Source organism: Nannospalax galili, unplaced genomic scaffold, assembly GCF_000622305.1.
Source record: "Nannospalax galili isolate Female #2095 unplaced genomic scaffold, S.galili_v1.0 scaffold1200, whole genome shotgun sequence".
NCBI lineage: Eukaryota > Metazoa > Chordata > Mammalia > Rodentia > Spalacidae > Nannospalax > Nannospalax galili.
The window spans coordinates 650702-668999 of record NW_008347131.1 but is presented as its reverse complement, the minus strand read 5'-3'; the positions used below and the strand labels follow the sequence as shown (position 1 = coordinate 668999).

The following is an 18298-nucleotide window of genomic DNA, read 5'->3' as shown; positions in this document are numbered from 1 at the left end:
TTTATTTATATTAAAAAAATTTTAAATTAAAAGATAAATATTTTTAAAAATAAAATATTTAAAAACACCAGAAATAAATTCAGGAAAATCCTCAGAACGATCTATAATCTTATCATCCAGAATGAAAGGACTTTTGTTGTTTGGAGGCAGGTTTTTGTACTTGAAGCCTTAAAAAAAAAAAAAAAAAAAAGATTTGTGTGTGCATGGGGGGCGAAAGGGCCAAAGAGGCCAGATGGAATCTCTGGAGCTGGAGCTGCAGTTGTAAGTGGCTAGGAGCCACCATGTCTGTGCCGGAAACTGAACTTGGGTTCACTAGAAGAGTAGAAAGTGCTCTTAACTGCTGAATCATCTCTCCAGGCCCTCCTTTTTACTTTTCTTTTCTTTTTTTTTTTTTTGAGACAGGGTCTCCCTGTAGCCCCAGCTGTCCTAGAACTCACTATGTAGACCAGCCTGGCCTCGAACTCACAAAGATCCACCTGCCTCTGCCTCCCAAGTGCTGGAATTAAAGGCATGGGCCACCACGCCTGGCCCTTTTTACTTTTTTGAGACAGTCTCACATAGCTCAGGCTGGCCTTGAACCTTTGATCCTCTTACCTTCACCTCCCATTACGTATGTCATCATGCCTGGTTTACATAATTTTTTTTTAAGGAACCAGAAAAAAATCATATAGAGAGCAGAGAGGATGATAGCAAATTTCTCATCAGGAAGCATCTTTGAAGAGACTGGAGTGGTGGCTCCATGATCCAAAGCACATACTGTACTTGGAGAGGACCAGAGTTTGGCTCCCAGCAATCACGCTGGGTAACTCACAACCACCTATCACTCCAGCTCCAGATCTGCTGCTCTTTTGGACCCCTCAAGCACTTCCATTCGTGTGCATTATAACCATACAAAAATGCACACATATAAGATAATTTATTTCTTTAATTTTTAAAGTTTATTTTTAAATTTTTATGTGTATGAGTGTTCTGCCTGTATGCAAGTGCACCTGTGTCATGCAAAGCCCACAGAGGCCAGAAGAGGGTGCTGGATCCCCTGGAACTGGCATTACTGATGGTTGTTAGCTGCCATGTGGGTGCTGGAAATCCTACCTGGGTCCTCTAGAAGAGAAGCAAGTGCTCTTAGCTGTGGAGCCATTTCTCCAGTTCCCATACCTAATTTAAAAATAATAAAAATAAGGGGCTGGAGAGATGGCTTTGCAGTTAAGAGCACTTGTTGCTCTTCAAGAGGACCCAAGTTCAATTCCCAGCATTCACATAGGGAGGCTGACAACTGCCTGTAACTCCAGGCTCCAGGATAATCTGATGCCTCTTGCCCCCACAGGCACCTACACTGATGTGCACAGACCCCCCTTCATACACATAATTAAAAATAATAAAAATTTAAAAAATTATTATTTTTATTTTATGTGTAGGAGTGTTATGCTTGCATGTACGTAAGTGCACCCATGTCATGCAATGCCCAAAGAGGACAGAAGAGGCTGTTGGAGCCCCTGGAACTGGAGTTACAAACAGTTGTTAGCTGCCATATGGGTCCTGGGATTCAACCCGGGTCTTCTGCAAGAACAGTGTTCTTAACTGCTGAGCCATCTCTCCAACCCAATAATAAAATATTTTTTAATAATAAAAATAGAGCCAGGTTGGTAGCATATGCCTTTAATCCCAGCACTCAGGAGGCAGAGGCAGAGGCAGGTGGTCTCTGTAAGATTGAGGCCAGTTTGATCTGCATAACAAGTTCAAAGCCAGTTGGAGCTACAAGGAGACCCTGTCTCAAACAAACAAAAATGATAAATAATCTTTAAAAAGAAAGCATCTTGGAAGTACTGAAAGAAAAACTGAACCAATAACACATTGTACTATAATTATACCAAGTTTTTATTCGTCAATTAAAAATTAATTGGGGGGCCATCAAGATGACTCAGTGGGTAAGGGCACTTACTGTCAAGCCTGACACCACATGGTAGAAGAGAACTGACTCCTACAAGTTGTTCTCTGATTCCACACGCGCATACACACACACACACTCACAAAATAAATGTAAAAAGCTTTTTTTTTTTTTTTTTTTTGAGACAGGGTCTCCCTGTAGCTCCAGCTACCTGGAACTCACTCTGTAGATCAGGCCTGCCTCTGCCTCCAGTGCTGGGATTAAAGGCGTGCACCACCACACCTGTCTTGTTTTTTTTTATTTCATGTGTTATGCGTGTATTGCCTGCATGTAGGTAGGTGCACCAGTGTCATACAATGCCTGAAGAGGTCAGAAGAGGCTGTCGGATCCCCTGGGACTAGAGTTACAAACAGTTGTTAGCTGCCATGTGGGTTCTGGGATTTGAACCCCGGTCTTTTGCAAGAACCACCAGTGTTCTTAATGGCTGAACCATCTCTCCAGCCCCACACCAAATTTTTAAAAGCTTTTTTAAAATTAATTTCCTAGCTGGGCGTGGTGGCACACGCCTTTAATCCCAGCACTTGGGAGGCAGAAGCCGGTGGATCTCTGTGAGTTCCAGGACACCCTGGTCTACATAGTAAGTTCCAGGACAGCTGGGGCTACAGGGAGACCCTGTCTCAAAAAGATGAAAAAAAAATAATAATAATTTCCTAAAAATTGTGGAGCTAAAATTCTATATATGCATTTTTAACTTTTTTTTATGTGTATGAATGTTATGCCTACATGTATGTAAGTGTACCTATGTTGTGCAGTGTCCATGGAGGACAGAAGAGGGCTTCAGATCCCCTGGAACTGGAGTTATGAACGGTTGTTAGCCACCAGGTGGGTTCTGGGATTCAAACCCAGATCTTCTGCAAGAACAACCAATGCTCTTAACTGCTCAGCCATCTCTCCAGCCCCTAAAATTCTTTTTTTTTAAATTTTATTTATTTATTTTTTGATTTATGTGTTTGTGTGTATTGCCTGCATGTAGGTAAGTACACCTGTATTGTGCAATGCCCTCAGAGGTCAAAAGAGGCTGTCATATCCCCTGGGACTGGAGTTACAGACAGTTGTTAGCTGCCATGTGGGTGTTGGGATTCAAACCCGGGTCTTCTGCAAGAGCAGTCAGTGTTCTTAACCTCTGAGCCATCTCTCCAGCCCTAAAATTCTTTATTTAGTGAAAAACATCTTTCTTGAAAATAAAGGCAAAATTCTCTTTTAGACAAATAGAAATGGAAGGAATTGATCACCAACTAATCTATAAGAAATATTAAAAAGGAATTTCTTTAGGCAGAGGAAAATGTTTTCTAGAAGAAATCTGTATCACAGGAAATAATGAAGCATACTTAAGGTGACAGTATATGGGCAAATAGAAATGTTTTCTACACTTCAAAAATATTGCTGGGGGTGGGCCAGAAAGATGGCTCAGTGGTTAAGAGCACTGGCTGCTCTTGCAGAGGACCTGGGTTCAGTTCCCAGCACCCATATGGTGGCTAACAACCATCTGTAATTCCAGTTCAAGGGGATCAGATGCCCTCTTCTGACCTCCGCAGGGACTGCACAACACAGCTGCACTTTCATACATGCCGACAATACACTCATACACATAAAAATAACAAATATTTTTTGAAAATATTGCTGGGGTTGGTGATGTAGCTCAATGGCACAGTACATGCTTAGAATGCACAGAACGATTCCCACCCTAGCCAGGCTTGATGGCACTCACCTTTAATCCCAGCACTCTGGAGGCAGAAGCACGTGGATCTCTGTGAGTTCGAGGCCAGCCTGGTCTACATAGAGAGTTTCAGACCAGCTAGGGCTACAGGAAGACCCTGTCTCAAAAAAAAAAAAAAAAAAAAAAAAGGTTAAGAGCACTGGTTACTCTTGTAGAGGACCCAGGTTCAATTCCAAGCACCCACATGGCAGCTAACAACTGTCTGTAACTTCAGTTCCAGGGGAGCCAACACCCTCTTCTGACCTCTGTGGGCACTGCATGACATGGGTGCACTAACCTACACATAACAAAAAAATGACTTAAAAAAAAAAAAGATTCCAACCCTAAAGCTGGTTCAAGATTATGAGTTCAAGGCCACCCTGTAGACCACCAGACTGGCTCTCGAATTCAGAGATCCACCTGCCTCTGCCTTCTGAGTGCTGGGATTAAAGGTGTGCACCATAACAAACTCAGTCTGTTCATAGTAATTTTATTTGTAGTAGTAAAACACTGGAGAAAATCCAAACATTCTTCAACAGGTAAATGGATAAACTGTACTGCATCATTATAATGGAACACTATCCAGAAAGAAAACAAACTATGGATAATAAAAATGTAGCTGCATCTCAAATAATTAGACTGAGTAAAAGCAGCTACACCAAAAATCAAATAGAGCATATACTCTATGATTCATTATATGAAAATCAAGAAAATACAAGTTAATCGATAGGGAAAGGAAGCAGAAAGTAATTTCCAAGGACAGGACCAAGGAGAGAGAGGAATCGATTATGAAAGAGCATTAGGAAATTTGTGGGTATGACAAATAGAGACCTTATTTTTTAATTGTGGTGATGGTTTCACAGTTGTATATACATGCCAAAACTTATCGAACACTGCAGTTTACTGAATATCAATTATACCTCAATAAAGAAATTATTATTATTATTATTTTGTCTTTTTGAGACAGGGTTTCCCTGTAGCCCCAGCTGGTCTGGAACTCACTAATTAGACCAGGCTGGCCTTGAATTCACAAAGATCTGCCTGCCTCTGCCTCCCGAGTGCTGGGATTAAAGGTGTGTGCCACCATGCCCAGCTCTCAGTAAAAATATTATTAAAAACAGGGCTGGAGAGATAGTTCACCAGTTAAGTGCACTGGCTGCTCTTGCAGAGGACCTGGGTTCAGTTCCCAGCATCCACAGGGTGACTAACAACTGTTCATTAACTCCAGTTCCAGGGAATCCAACACCATCTCTGGCCTCCACAGGCACTCTATGAATGTGGTACAATTATACACGTGAAGGCAACACACTCATAATTCACATAAAATTAAAATAAAATCGAACCATCCTTAACTCCAGTTCCAGGGGAATCCAAAGCCCTCTTCTGACCTCAGCAGCATTGCACGACATGGGTGCACTCACATACATGCAGGCAATACACTCATACACATAAAAAAAATAAAATATTTTTATAAATAAAATATTTAAAAAATAAATTTTAAAATTTAAATAAATGTAATTTTTTAAAAAATAAAAAGGGGGCTGGAGAGATAGCTCAGTGGTTAAGAGTACATACTGCTCTTACAGAGGACCCAAATTCAGTTCCCAACCACATTGGGTAGGTCCCAATCCCTCAGAAGTCCAGCTCCAGGGGATCTGACATGTACATATAGACACAACACATACATATAATTAGAAATAAAAATAAATATTTTTTAGAAACCAAAAAGAAAAAAAAACTACAGGCATAAATGACTTTGCTAATGAATTCTACAAAAAAAATCACGGAGGGTTGGAGAGATGGCTCAGTCAGTTCAAGTATGAGGATGGAGTTCAGATTACCAGTACCTGGTAAAAAGCTAAGCATGGCAATAGCATATGTCTGTAACCGGAGTGCCAGGGAGGCAGAGACAGGCTGGTCAGCTAGTCTGGTCCAATTGTTGAGCTCCAAGTTCAATGAGAGACTCTGAATCAAAAAATAAGATGGAGGAGCTGGAGAGATGGCTCACTGGTTAAGAACATTCGCTGCTTTTTGTGAGCTGGGTTCAACTCACAGCACCCACAACTGTCTATAACTCCAATTCCAGGGAACCTCAGCACCCTCTTCTGGCCTCCTTGGGCACCAGGCACACATTTGGCACACATAAATACATGCAGGCCAAACATTCACACACATTAAAAATATACAAATCAATTTAAATTAAAAAAAAAATTTTTTTTTGGTCTTTTTGAGACAGGGTCTCCTTGTAGCCCCAGCTGTCCTGGAACTCACTATGTAAACCAGGCTGGCTTTGAACTCACACAGACCCACCTGCCTCTGCCTCCCAAGTGCTGGGATTAAAGGTATGTGCCACCATGCCTGGCTCAATTTTTTAAATATTTTATTTATTATTTTTATTTTATGTGTATACTGTATTGCATGTATACCTGTAAGTGCACCTCTGTTGTGTAATGCCTGCAGAGGTCAGAAGAGGGCATTAGATCCCCTGGAACTGAAATTACAGATCATTGTTAGCACCATGTGGGTGCTGGAAATCGAACCTGGGTCCTCTTCAAGAGCAATCAGTGCTCTTAACTGCCAAGCTATCTCTCCAGCCACACACAAATCATTTTTTAAAAAGGTGGAGAGTGACTAAGGAAAACACCCAATGTTGATTTCAGGCCTCTACACATACATATGTATAAACACCTATGTACCCATATGCATATGTACACACACAGATACTACACACAGATATACACAGACACACAGACACACACATGGAGAATAAAAGAAGAAAGAATATCAATTCTACAAATTCCAGAAAACAGAAGCAGAGGGAATACTTGCCAACTCATTTTATGAGGTCAGTATTATACTGATACTAAAACCAAAGGAATTACAAAAAAAAGAAAGAAGGAAAGGACAGGGAAAAGAAAGGGAGGGATGGATTACAGAGCCAGGCTGGTGATACATGCCTGTAGTCCCAGATTAGGCAGGAGGATCAGGAATTCAAGGTCATCCTCAGCTACATAGTGAGTTCAAGGCCAATCTGGGTTACTAGTATGATATGACATACTGGAGGAATATTTAACATAAGTTAACTACAACACTCTGTGATAGACTGTTTATGTGCTAATACTGAAAACAGAAAAATGGATGTGTGTAACACTGTATATATGCACAGAGAAATATTGAAAATGGAGATTGTGGATCATATTTACTTTATTCTTTAAACTTCTTTTGCTTGAATTCTGTGATAGGCATACATTTTATGGGAATACAACAGAAGTTCTTCATTTTGAAAGTGTAATGTGTATTCCTTAACCACGGGTCTTGAAAGCTGCCAAGATCAGAGCCAAGGTCAGATGACTAAAGTAAGGAAACACAGCACTGATGCTCCCCCAGTAACTGTTCTCAGATCAACTTTTTTTCGCATCTGAGAGAAAACAAATAGTTCTCCTGACCAGCATACCTTTCCTCTGCTCCAAGCCAGCTCCCTGCAAGGCACATAATTCAAATGCTCAAACCAGTCTCCCCTAGTGCAAGAAAACTTTTGCTCCACACATGTATAATAAAAGGTGATGCAGTGGGCTAGGGATGTAGTAGCCTTTCAGCACAGTACTCTCCTCTGCAAAGAAGGTGATGGAATCAAAAGCAGCTGAAATTCTCCTTTTAGTGAGGATGCTGTTCCCCTAGAATATCCTAGACTTCTTAACCAACTCCAGTTTTAACCACTTCTCTAGTCCCATGGGGGGAAAAAAAATCTCCTGCCAGAACTCTTTTCTGGCTTGGCTTCAACTTAAAGTCCCCCTCCTAGTAGTGGTCACCTGCTTTATTAGCTACCTTGTTAGGCGGTCAGGAAACCTATCAAACTCCAAGGTTAGTGCACCTCTGGCTCCTTCCAACTTCTGGCACTTGTTTTCTTGACACCCATCTCATACCTTGAATCCTAGCCTCCCATGCCTGTCTAACTTGGCCTTTTCTGATGAGCTGCTTCCCAAAGCCTTCCATTTACAAGGCACCTTATCTGAAACTTAATCTCATCTCCTCCAACTCTAAACTTAAGTTGGAAAAATGGTAAGCTCAAGTGTAATAAAGCTCAGATGTGTGGTTAACTTTCTTTTAGGTGTATGAGTGTTTTCCCTACATGTATTTGAGTGCCGGTGGAAGCCAAAAGAGGGTGTTGGCTTCCCTGGAACTGGAATTGCAGACAGCTATTAGCTGCCATGTGGGTGATAGGAACCTGACCTGGGTCCTCTTTAAGAGCAGCCAGTGCTCTTAACTGCTGAGCCAACTCTCCTGCCTCGTGGGCTTAATTTAGCCCCAACATTCAAAAGTTCTAAAGACTAGCCAGGTATGGTGGTGCAAGTCTTTAATTCAAGCACTTAGGAGGTTGAGGATGGTGGACCTCTGAGAGTTTGAGGCCAGCCTGGTCTATATAGCAAGTTTCAGACCAGTCAGGGCTACATAGTGAGACCCTGTCTAAAAAAAAAGTTCTAAAGCTGGGCGTGGTGGTGCATGCCTTTAATCCCAGCACTCGGGAGGCAGAGGCAGGCAGATCTTTGCGAGTTCAAGGCCAGCCTGGTCTACATAGTAAGTTCCAGGGCAGCGGGGTGCTACAGGGAGACCCTGTCTCAAAAAGAAAAAAAAATGGTAAGTTTTATGTCATGTCCATTTTATAATTCTTTTAAAGAAAGAGGTAGGAGAAGAACAAATTCAAGGCCAGCCTGGACTACACAGGAAATTCAAGGCCAACCTGGACTACATAGGGAATTCAAGGCCAGCCTGGACTACATAGGAATTCAAGGCCAGTCTGGACTATGTAGCAAGATCTGATCTCAAAACAACAACAACAAAAGCCACACAATACACAGACCACCCATATACAAAATCAGGATGTTCATGTACAAATAAGACAAGATTTTAGGCTTTATTTGAAAAAAAAATCATATCTAAACATGTAGGAGTTAGGGGCTAGGGAGATGGCTCAGCTGTTAAGAACACTGGTTATTCTTGCAGAAGACCCGGGTTTGAATCCCAGCACCCACATGGCAGCTAACAACTGTCCGTAATTCCAGTCCCAGGGGATCTGATAGCCTCTTCTGACCTCCAAGGGCATTGCATAACATGGGTACACTTACCTACATGCAGGCATACAGATAAAGTCAAAATAATTTTTTAAAAATGTAGGAGTTAGCCGGACGTGGTGGCGCATGCCTTTAACCCCAGCACTCGGGAGGCAGAGGCAGGTGGATCTCTGTGAATTCAAGGCCAGCCTGATCTACATAGTGAGTTCCAGGACAGCTGGGGCTACAAGGAGAACCTGTCTCAAAAAGACAAAAAAAAAGTAGGAGTTATATTACTGCATGAAAATTAGCTCTTTACCACTGACCTACCATCATACATCTTTTGTTTCTCCAAACCTATTTAGCGTCTTGAGGTCTACTGAATTTTTGACTTGTGCTCCAAACTAGCATGTCACTTTTTATAGTAAGCTCTCCAGTGTCAGTGACCAACTGGGCAAGGTAAAGGTACTGCAAGGGCCAACACACTCCTCAGTACCTGAATTTAAACACTAGCACATTTTAGATCATCCCTAAGGGCACTGGGTAGGCATGTGGCACAAACCTCTAGTTTCCACACTTGGGAAGTGGAGGTAGGAGGAGAAGGAATTAAAAGCTCCTTCAGTTAAATAGAAAGTTTGAGGTCAGCCTGAATTACATGAGATTCTGATTTAAAAAAAAAAAAAAAAGAAAGAAAAACAAGTAACAACCACCAAAACCTAAGGGGACTGGGGGTATAGTTCCATGGTAGGTTAAAGATTTGCCTTCTGGGGGCTGGAGAGATGGCTCAGCAGTCAAGACCACTAACTACTCTTGCAGAGGACCTGGGTTTGGATCCTAGCATCCATATGGCAGCTAACCGCCGTCTGTAACTCCAGTTCCAGGGGATCTACCACCCTTTTCTGACCTCTGATGCATGTCATGGGTGCACTTACATACATGCAGACAATACACTCATACACATAAAATTAAAATAATAAATAAAAACTTAGGAAAAAATATTTGTCTTCTAGTCCTAACAAGTGAAGCATGGAGGAAAAAAAATAACAAAACAAGTAAAAATTATGCCAAGGGGCTGGAGAGATGGCTTAGCAGTTCTTAAGCTATTCTTGCAGAAGACCCAGGTTCAAATCCCAGCACCCACATGGCAGCTAACAACTGTCTGTAGCTCCAGTTCCAGGGGATCCAATGTCATCTTCTGTCTTCTGTGGGCACTGCACAACATGGGTGCACTAACACACATGCAGGTAATACACTCATACACATAAAATAAAAATAATAAATAAAATAAGAAAAAAAAGATGCCAAACCCTGTCTGAACACACACTGTTTTTCCTCATCCTCTCCCTATTTTTTAAATTTTCTTCACTCATTCATGAAGCTGTCTCCATCAATCCTAATTCACAGAGGTTCTCCTTTTGTGTTCTAGAACACTTAGCATCTGCATTGTTAGTGATCTTGTATTTATATATCCTATTTATCCACTGAACTTTAAGCTCTCATTCATTCAATACAAAACAGCTACTCTAGGCCAAAGACTGTTCCAGGCCCTGAGGACATGGTAATGAACCAGAAGACAAGGTCCCTGCCATCACAGAGCCTAAATAATGGGGAAAACAGACACAGAGAAACAATATGTCAGATACTGATACACATCTTGAAGCAGGGCAATGATCTATGAAGTGAATGGGATGGGGCGACTTTCTGCCTAGAAGAGGTAGCAAAAACCTCTTTAAAAAGGAAGATCAAGGGGCTGGAGAGATGGCTCAGTGGTTAAGAACACTGACTGTTCTTGCAGAAGACCCCGGTTCAAATTCCAACACCCACATGGCAGCTAACAACTGTCTGTAATTCCAGTTCCACAGAATCTGACAGTCTCTTCTGTTCTCCGCTGGCATTGCACAACATGAGTGCACTTACCTACATGCAGGCAATACATGCATACACGTAAAATAAACATAAATAAATAAGGTCAGGCATGGTGGCGCATGCCTTTAATCCCAGCACTCAGGAGGCAGAGGCAGGAGGATCTCTGTGAGTTTGAGGCCAGCCTGGTCTACATAGAGAGTTCCAGGTCAGCTGGGGCTACAGGGAGACCCTGTCTCAAAAAGACCAAAATAATAAATAAATAAATAAATAAAATATTTTTTTAAAAAAAGGAAGATCAAGCAGAGACCTGAACCCTAAGAGAGTAAACCATGAGAAAACCATGGAAAAGCATTCCAGCCAAAGGGAAAAACAAACACAAAGTTTATTTCAGGAACAGAAGTAGCTGAACCACAGGAAGTATACGGTTTGGGTATTTATCATGCCCTCAAAAGACTCATGTATTGAAGGTTTGGTCCCCAGCTGATGTCACTACTGAAAGGGGACTGCATCATGAAGGTGCTAACTTCATGAGTGTTTTAACCTATGGATGGGTTCATACTAGGATGGGCTAGAAGGAGATGGGGTCTAGCTGGAGGAAGTAGGTCACTGCAGACATTTATTTTAAGGATACTGCTTGCTCTGGCCCTTTAGAGTCTATGTCTCTCTGCTTTCTGACTGCCATGAGGTAAGCAGTTTTGCTATCCCATCTCCTTCTACCATGATGTACTACTGACTTACCAGATGCCCAGAAAAAAAGAGCCAGACAGCATGTACTGAAACCTCTAAAACTGACAATATAAGTCCTTCCTTTAAATTATTTCTCTCAGGTATTGTCACAGTGATGAAAAGCTAACACAGGAACAACAGAAGATGAGGTTAAGAAGGAAAGCTGGAAAGATGGCTCAGCAGTCAAGAGCACCTGTGTATGCATCCCAGCACCCATCCAGCAACTAACACTCCAGAATTCCAGGGGCTTCAACACCCTCTTCTGGCTTCTATGAGCACTGCATGCACATGGTATACTTACATACATAAAGGCAAACACATAAGATAAATTATGTGTTAATAATAAAATTCTGATTTTATTTTTTAAAGGAAGAAGGGAGGTTAGGCATGCTGGTGTATGCCTTTAGTCCCAGCACTTGCAAGCAGATCTCATTGAGTTCAAGGCCAGCCTGATCTACATAATGAGTTCCAGGCCAGGTGGGGCTACAGGGAGACCCTGCCTCAAGAAGGCAATGAAGGCAATAAAAAAATAAAGTAAGTAAGTAAGAAGGGATACAGACTCTGGGTGATTACTAATCTATACTTTCTAATATTTCAAAAGCCAGCATTCAAAAAAATTTTTCAGTTTTGTTAACTATTTCTCAGTTTGAAAATACTCAGTTATTTTTTTCCCAACCACCTTGTTACTGGATGGCAACATTCCTTTCATTCCTCCAATAAATGGTTCTTTAGCACTATCTTCTGGCACCTGAACCACTTACCCCTTTAATGAAGGTGGGTTTGTCCTTTATGCCAAAGTTCCAGAGCAAGATATCTCCCCCTTTGGAGCCCACAGCCAGGGTGCTGGGATGAGTTGGGTGCCAGGCCAAGGATGTAGCCCGCCTGTCAAAGGGGGCAACTCTTTGGAATACCTGGTAAGAAGCCAGAGACTGCAAAAAGGACTTTTGGAGACCCTAATAAAGAGAAAAAAGAATTAAATGGAATTAGTTGAATTAAAACTTAGTTCCTGAGTAAAATGTCAGTCTCTAGCTCCTTCAAAGATGAGCCCTAAGGCCAAGTCCTCCCACCAAAGGAAAGCTTCTGGGCCTTGTGCATGAAATATCTGCAATTCGGCTGGATGTGGTGTCACACACCTTTAATCTCAGCACTTGGGAGGTGGAGGCAGAGGCAGACAGATTTCTGTGAGTTTGAGGATAGTCAGGGCTAGAAGTTAATGGGCAGAATGCATTCCAGCCAAGATGTTCACAGAGTTAAACTTTTCTCCTAGACTGCATGTCCAGTAGCCTAGTCAGCATGGCTGGGGTGACATGACCACTCTTGACAATCTGCTGAACCAATTCATTTAGTTAGAATGTGCACGAAGCTATGAAAATTTATGCAGACCTTTGAGTACTGTAGACAGGAAACACCTTACCTGCTGTAGTGATGGCCAGGTGACTCTGCCCAATTTTTGCTGGTGGAGAGCCCTGATGATACTACTCTGTGAAGGGACCTGTAGGTTAGCCAACTCTGCCAAAAGGCAACATGAGTCACATCTCCTGCTGGAACCTGTCAAGAAGAACACACATTTTCCTCGCCACCATCTCAGAAAAGGTTTGCATCTGAAACCTCTTGCTAATTCACTCAGCATGGTCAATCTTTCTCATCACTTTCTAAGTCTTTCCAGGGGCTGTTTAGCCTCATTCAGCCAAAGAAAGAAGGAATAGAGATTTGACCCTCTCCAAAATACTCCTCCAGTGATTTTGAAGTAACACTAAATGTGATCTTGCAGGGTTCTTGAGAACTAAGCCAAAGAGATACACAATAAACTACACTGTGTGGGATGGAAAATTAGTTGGAGTCGAGGGACAATTTTGAAATTACATACAGTATAAAATAAAAAATTTCAGGACAGTATAGAAGAAATTGCTAAGGAAAAGAAGCCTGTTTAATCCTATATTAAAAGTGGGTAATGTAGAGGCAGCCTGGTGTGGTAGCACATGATTGTAATCCCAGCACTCAAAAGGTTGCAGCAGAAAGATCTTGAATTCCAGGCCAGCCTAGGTTACATAGAAGGAATATATATATATAACAAGTCTGGATGCAGTCCTTTAATCCCAGCACTTAGGAGGCAGAGGCAAGCAGAGCTCTGTGAGACTGAGGCCAGCCTGGTCTACATAGCGAGTTCCAGGCCAGCCAGCGCTACATAGTGAGATCCCATCTCAAAAAAAACCCAAAACGCACAAATAAAGCATCCAGAACAAGGGGTAATAATAATGTAATGCACAACTAACACGAGTGGAAACCAGAACCCACTAGAGTTTAGAAAAGCTCTAAATTGACTAGGTTACTTCTGAGGCGGTAAACCAAGTTATAATGGGAGTGTATCAACTCTGATCACCAAGATTGGGGTCCTTCCTCTGGAAAACTTTCCTTCTTTCTCATGGACAAAAACCACTTCATTCCCTCCCCACATCTCTAGCTCCAGGTTCGAGCCCTTGGAACCCCTGAGAAGGAGTTTCTAGAAGGAGGGTGGGAAGTTTCCCTCGGGCTCCGGCCGCTGAAACCCAAGGACCTACAGCTAACAATCCTGACAATGGACATCCAGCAACACAGGGATGGGCGAGGTAGGGTCACCAGAAGCTGGTGTATAAAAATCCCGGAACAAAAAAGGAACGTGGGGTCCATAAGTCTGCAGTGACGAGCTCTGTTTCTTCCCATCACCTGACCCGGAGGTGGAGGAGACTAACTGTAAACACCGCTATCCGTGGACTGGATGGACTGGCAGGTGAAACAGTCTGAGGCCGAAGCTCAGGAAGAGACAATTCGCTTTGCGTCCTCGAAGCCGGGGTTCGAACCCAGCCGCCCCCGAATAAAATCATAGCCCGAGGGGGTCAGCCCCCTGGGACTGCCTCACGAACACAGGCGTAAGCTCCCCCGCCCCCCGCTCTAGTCGCCAGCGTGAGCACCCCAAACCACGGGCAAGCTAAAGCAGAGCGCAGGCTGTACCGGGGTTCAGCGCATACAACTTCTTGGTCGCGGGCTCCAGCTCTCTGGTACTTGGGACGCTCTTGCTCTTGAGGCGTACCGCAATGTCGGGGGGCTTCTGGGTTTCTGGACGTTTCTTGGGAGCCATGACGTACTTAGTGTGCAGATATTAAGCCCCGTCACGAAATGAGGGAGCAAAGACAGAACAGCCTCTGAGCAGAGACCACGAACGCAGGTTCAAACTGCGCAAGTAGCTAGCCGGCTAAAAGATCTTCGCGCCAAACCTACCAAGGCCGCTAGGCGTTTAGCCGCACCCCGCCCCCTCGGGATGCCCCGCCCTCAGGGCTGCCCAGCCCGCCCCCTGGGGACCGCCCCGCCCCCAGGATTGCCCCGCTGGACTCGGGACCGCCCCGCCTGATGCCCCGCCCCCAGGACTGCCCAGCCCGCCCCCTCGGGATGCCCTGCCTCTCGAGCTACCCTTCCTCCTAGGAACCGTCTCGCCCCCTCTGGACGCCCCGCCCCTCAAATACCCCGCCCTGGTGACTTGTGGAACCAGCCCTGCCAGGCGTTCCGTTCCCCGGGGAGGGCGGGGCTGGTGGCTAGAAGCTAAGTGCGCGACGGGAGAGGCAGTCCGAGCGGCCCAGGGCTGAGATTTTTTTTTTTTTACTCCGGAAGAACCAAAATGAGTTCGTTGCGCTCGCTGGGCATGCTAAAACTCGTTATTCATGTCTGAACACAGGCACCTAAGCGTCGTCAAACTACGAAAGTGGCCGGACATCGTCGTTTTGCCTCGTTTGCCAGACGAAAAGCTGCAGCTGCTTTGGCGAGCACAGCTTTAGCTTTTGAATCCTTTATCTCACGTTATGGGAGAGAAAAATATAGTGTAGCGAAGGCTGAGTGGTGGCGCGCTTCAGCCCTGTGCGGGTCCCAGAACTGAGGAGGCTGAGGCCTGAAGATGACGTTGAGTCAAGCCTGGACTACCCAAGATCTGTAGGCCTGGATGAAAGTCTATTGTGCACAGCACAGTGGCTGTAGATAACGATAAAGTGCTCTGTGCTTCAAAAAATAGGGTTTTGAATGTTTACACCATAACCGATAACTGAAGAGATGTGTTTAACCTGATTTTTAAAAAATATTTATTATTTTTATTTTTTATGTGTACGAGTGTATTGACTGCATGTATGTGAGTGCACCCGTGTTGTGCAAGGCTGCTGAGGTCAGAAGAGGGCTTCAGATTCCCCTGGAACTGGAGTTCAGGACGGTTCGTAGCCGCCATGTAGGTGCTGGGAATCGAGCCGGTCCTCTGCGAGAGCACTTAGTGCTCTTAACCGCTGAGCCATCTCTCCAGCCCCTAACCTGATTTTTTTTTTTTTCTTTTTGTCTTTTTGAGACAAGGTCTCCCTGTAGTCCCAGCTGACCCGAACTCACTGGGTAGACCAGGGTGGCCTGGAACTCAACAATCCGCCTGCCTCTGCCTCCCGAGTGCTGGGATTAAAGGCGTGCACCACCACGCCGGACTTCCTGATTTTATTTATTTATTTATTTTTTGGTCTTTTTGAGACAAGGTCTCCCTGTCTCAAAAAGACCAAAAAATAAATTAAACATTATATACGTGTATCAATACATCATATGATACTCCATAAATATGTATAATTTTGTGTAGCTTAAAAAATTTAAAGATACTGTAGGAGAAAACAAAACAAAACTTAGAGAAAAAAATAGGTACTGTAGGGAAGGGAAAACACACTTTTTAAGAGTCTGTATTTGAGTTTAAGAGACTGATGAAAGGTTGAGGGGTTGAGGAGATGGCTCAGTGGGTAAAAGTACTTACTATTCAAGTAAGGACCTGAATTGGGATCCCTAAATACCCAAGTTAAATAAAAAGCTGGGCACAGCCGTGTACTCATCATGGGGATGTCATAAGACAGGCAGGCTTAAGGATAGTTAATTGTAAGATAGTAGAAAGATTATGGCATAAAATCATAGAAGATAATAATGGATTTTTACAGGTCCATCTCAAGGTAGACTCTCAGCCACTGATAAGAATGTTCTTCTAGCCAGGCGGTGGTGGCTCATGCCTGTAATCCCAGCACTTAGGAAAAAGGATTGCTGTGGGTTTGTAGCCAGCCTGGGCTACATAGTGTGTTAAAAATAAACAAAATGGGTTGGAGAGATGGCTTGATGGTTAAGAGTACTTGCTGCTCTTCCAGAGGACCCAGGTTTGATTCACAGCACCCACATGGTGGTTCATAACTGTCCATAACTCCAGTTCCAAAGGATCCAATGCCTTCTGGCCTCCAAGGGTACCAGGCACACATGTGGTGCACATACACATATGCAGGCAAAACACTCATACACATAAAATAAATAAATCTTTAAAAACAAAACAAGATAGAAACAGCAAGTGAGAGCTGTATGGGCACTGGGGGACTCTGTCTTGCTAAGGAAAACAACTGAACATGGACAAAGGAGATCCTAAGAAGCCGAAAGGCAAAATGTCATCATATGCATTCTTTGTGCAAACTTGCCCAGAGGAACACAAGAAGAAGCACCTGATGCTTCTGTCAACTCTCAAGAGTTTTCCAAGAAGTACTCAGAGAAGTAGAAGACCATGTCTGCTAAAGAAAAAGGAAAGTTTGAAGACATGGCAAAGGCTGATAAGGCTCATTATGAGAGAGAAATGAAAACCTATATCCCTCCTAAAGGGAAACAAAAAAGAAGTTCAAAGATCCTAATGCTCCCAAGAGGCCTTCTTCGGCTTTCTGTATCGCTCCCAAATCAAAGGAGAGCATCCCGGCTTACCTATTGGTGGTGTTGCAAAGAAACCGGGAGAGATGTGGAACAACACCGCTGCAGATGACAAGCAGCCGTATGAGAAGGCCGCCACGCTGAAGGAGAAACACGAAAAGGATACTGCTGCCTACAGAGCTAAAGGAGAACCTGATGCTGTAAAAAAAAGGGGGCTGTCAAGGCTGAAAAGAGCAAGAAAGAAGGAAGAGGAGGAAGATGAAGAAGATGAAGATGACGATGATGACAAATAAGTTTGTTCTAACATTTTTTTCTTGTCTATAAAGCATTTAACCCTCCCATATATAACTCACTCCTTTTAAAGAAAAAAATTGAAATGTAACGCTGTGTAAGATTTGTTTTTAAACTGTACAGTGTCTTTTTTTGTGTAGTTAACACACTGCCGAATGTGTCTTTAGACAAGACCCTATTTGTGCCATTTTCAATATCCACTAGCCTTGCCTGGTTCAGTATGGGGCTGTAAACTGGCATGGAAGTTTAAAGCAGGTTCTTGTTGGTGCACAGCACAGATTAGTTACATATGGGGATGGTAGTTTTTTTCATCTTCAGTTGTCTCTGATGCAGCTTATACAAAAATAATTGTTGTTCCGTTAACTAAATACCACTCTAATTGCAAAAAAAAATGCAGCTATTTTGATGACATTCTGAATGCTTCTAAGTAAATATGATTTTTTTTATTAGAAAAAAAAAAGAACAAAACAATGAAAACAATAGTAGGGCCTGGTCTTACGGCTCAGTGGCAGAACGTTTGTCTAACATGCATGAGGCCCTAGGTTTGATCTCCAGTCTCTAGTCACACACACACACACACACACACACATATGCACGCATGTGCGCATGCACACGAAGATTTTGGGGGCTGGGGCTATGGCTCAGTGGTTAAGAGCACTTACTGCTTTTCCAGAGGACCCAAGTTCTATTCCCAGCACCCATGTCAGGCAGCTCACAACCATCTATAACTGCAGCTCCAGGAGATCTGATACCTCTGGGCTCCTAGGCCATCTGCACCCATGTGCACATACCCACACACATACACATATGCATAATTAAAAATACATCTTTGGCCGGGCGTGATGGCGCACGCCTTTAATCCCAGCACTCGGGAGGCAGAGGCAGGAGGATCTCTGTGAGTTCAAGGCCAGCCTGGTCCACGTAGTGAGTTCTAGGACAGCTGGGGCCATAGGGAGACCCTGTCTCAAAAAGACCAAAAAAAAAAAAATACATCTTTAAGGCTGAGTGTGG

The 18298-nt window shown here is 43.4% G+C and overlaps 1 protein-coding gene across 1 annotated transcript in view; it reads right to left on the bottom strand.

The window, feature by feature from the left end:
* Ddb2 (damage specific DNA binding protein 2) overlaps positions 1 to 14552 on the bottom strand; it is a 24607-nt gene extending 10055 nt beyond the window's left edge. Inside the window, exons 1-3 of the mRNA XM_008843571.3 lie at positions 14270 to 14552; positions 12696 to 12829; positions 12043 to 12234 (exon numbers count right to left, since the gene is read on the bottom strand). Coding sequence (XP_008841793.1) covers positions 12043 to 12234; positions 12696 to 12829; positions 14270 to 14396 — 453 coding nt within the window. The 5' untranslated portion in view covers positions 14397 to 14552. The remainder of the gene's footprint in view (positions 1 to 12042; positions 12235 to 12695; positions 12830 to 14269) is intronic.
* Positions 14553 to 18298: the final 3746 nt, after the last annotated feature.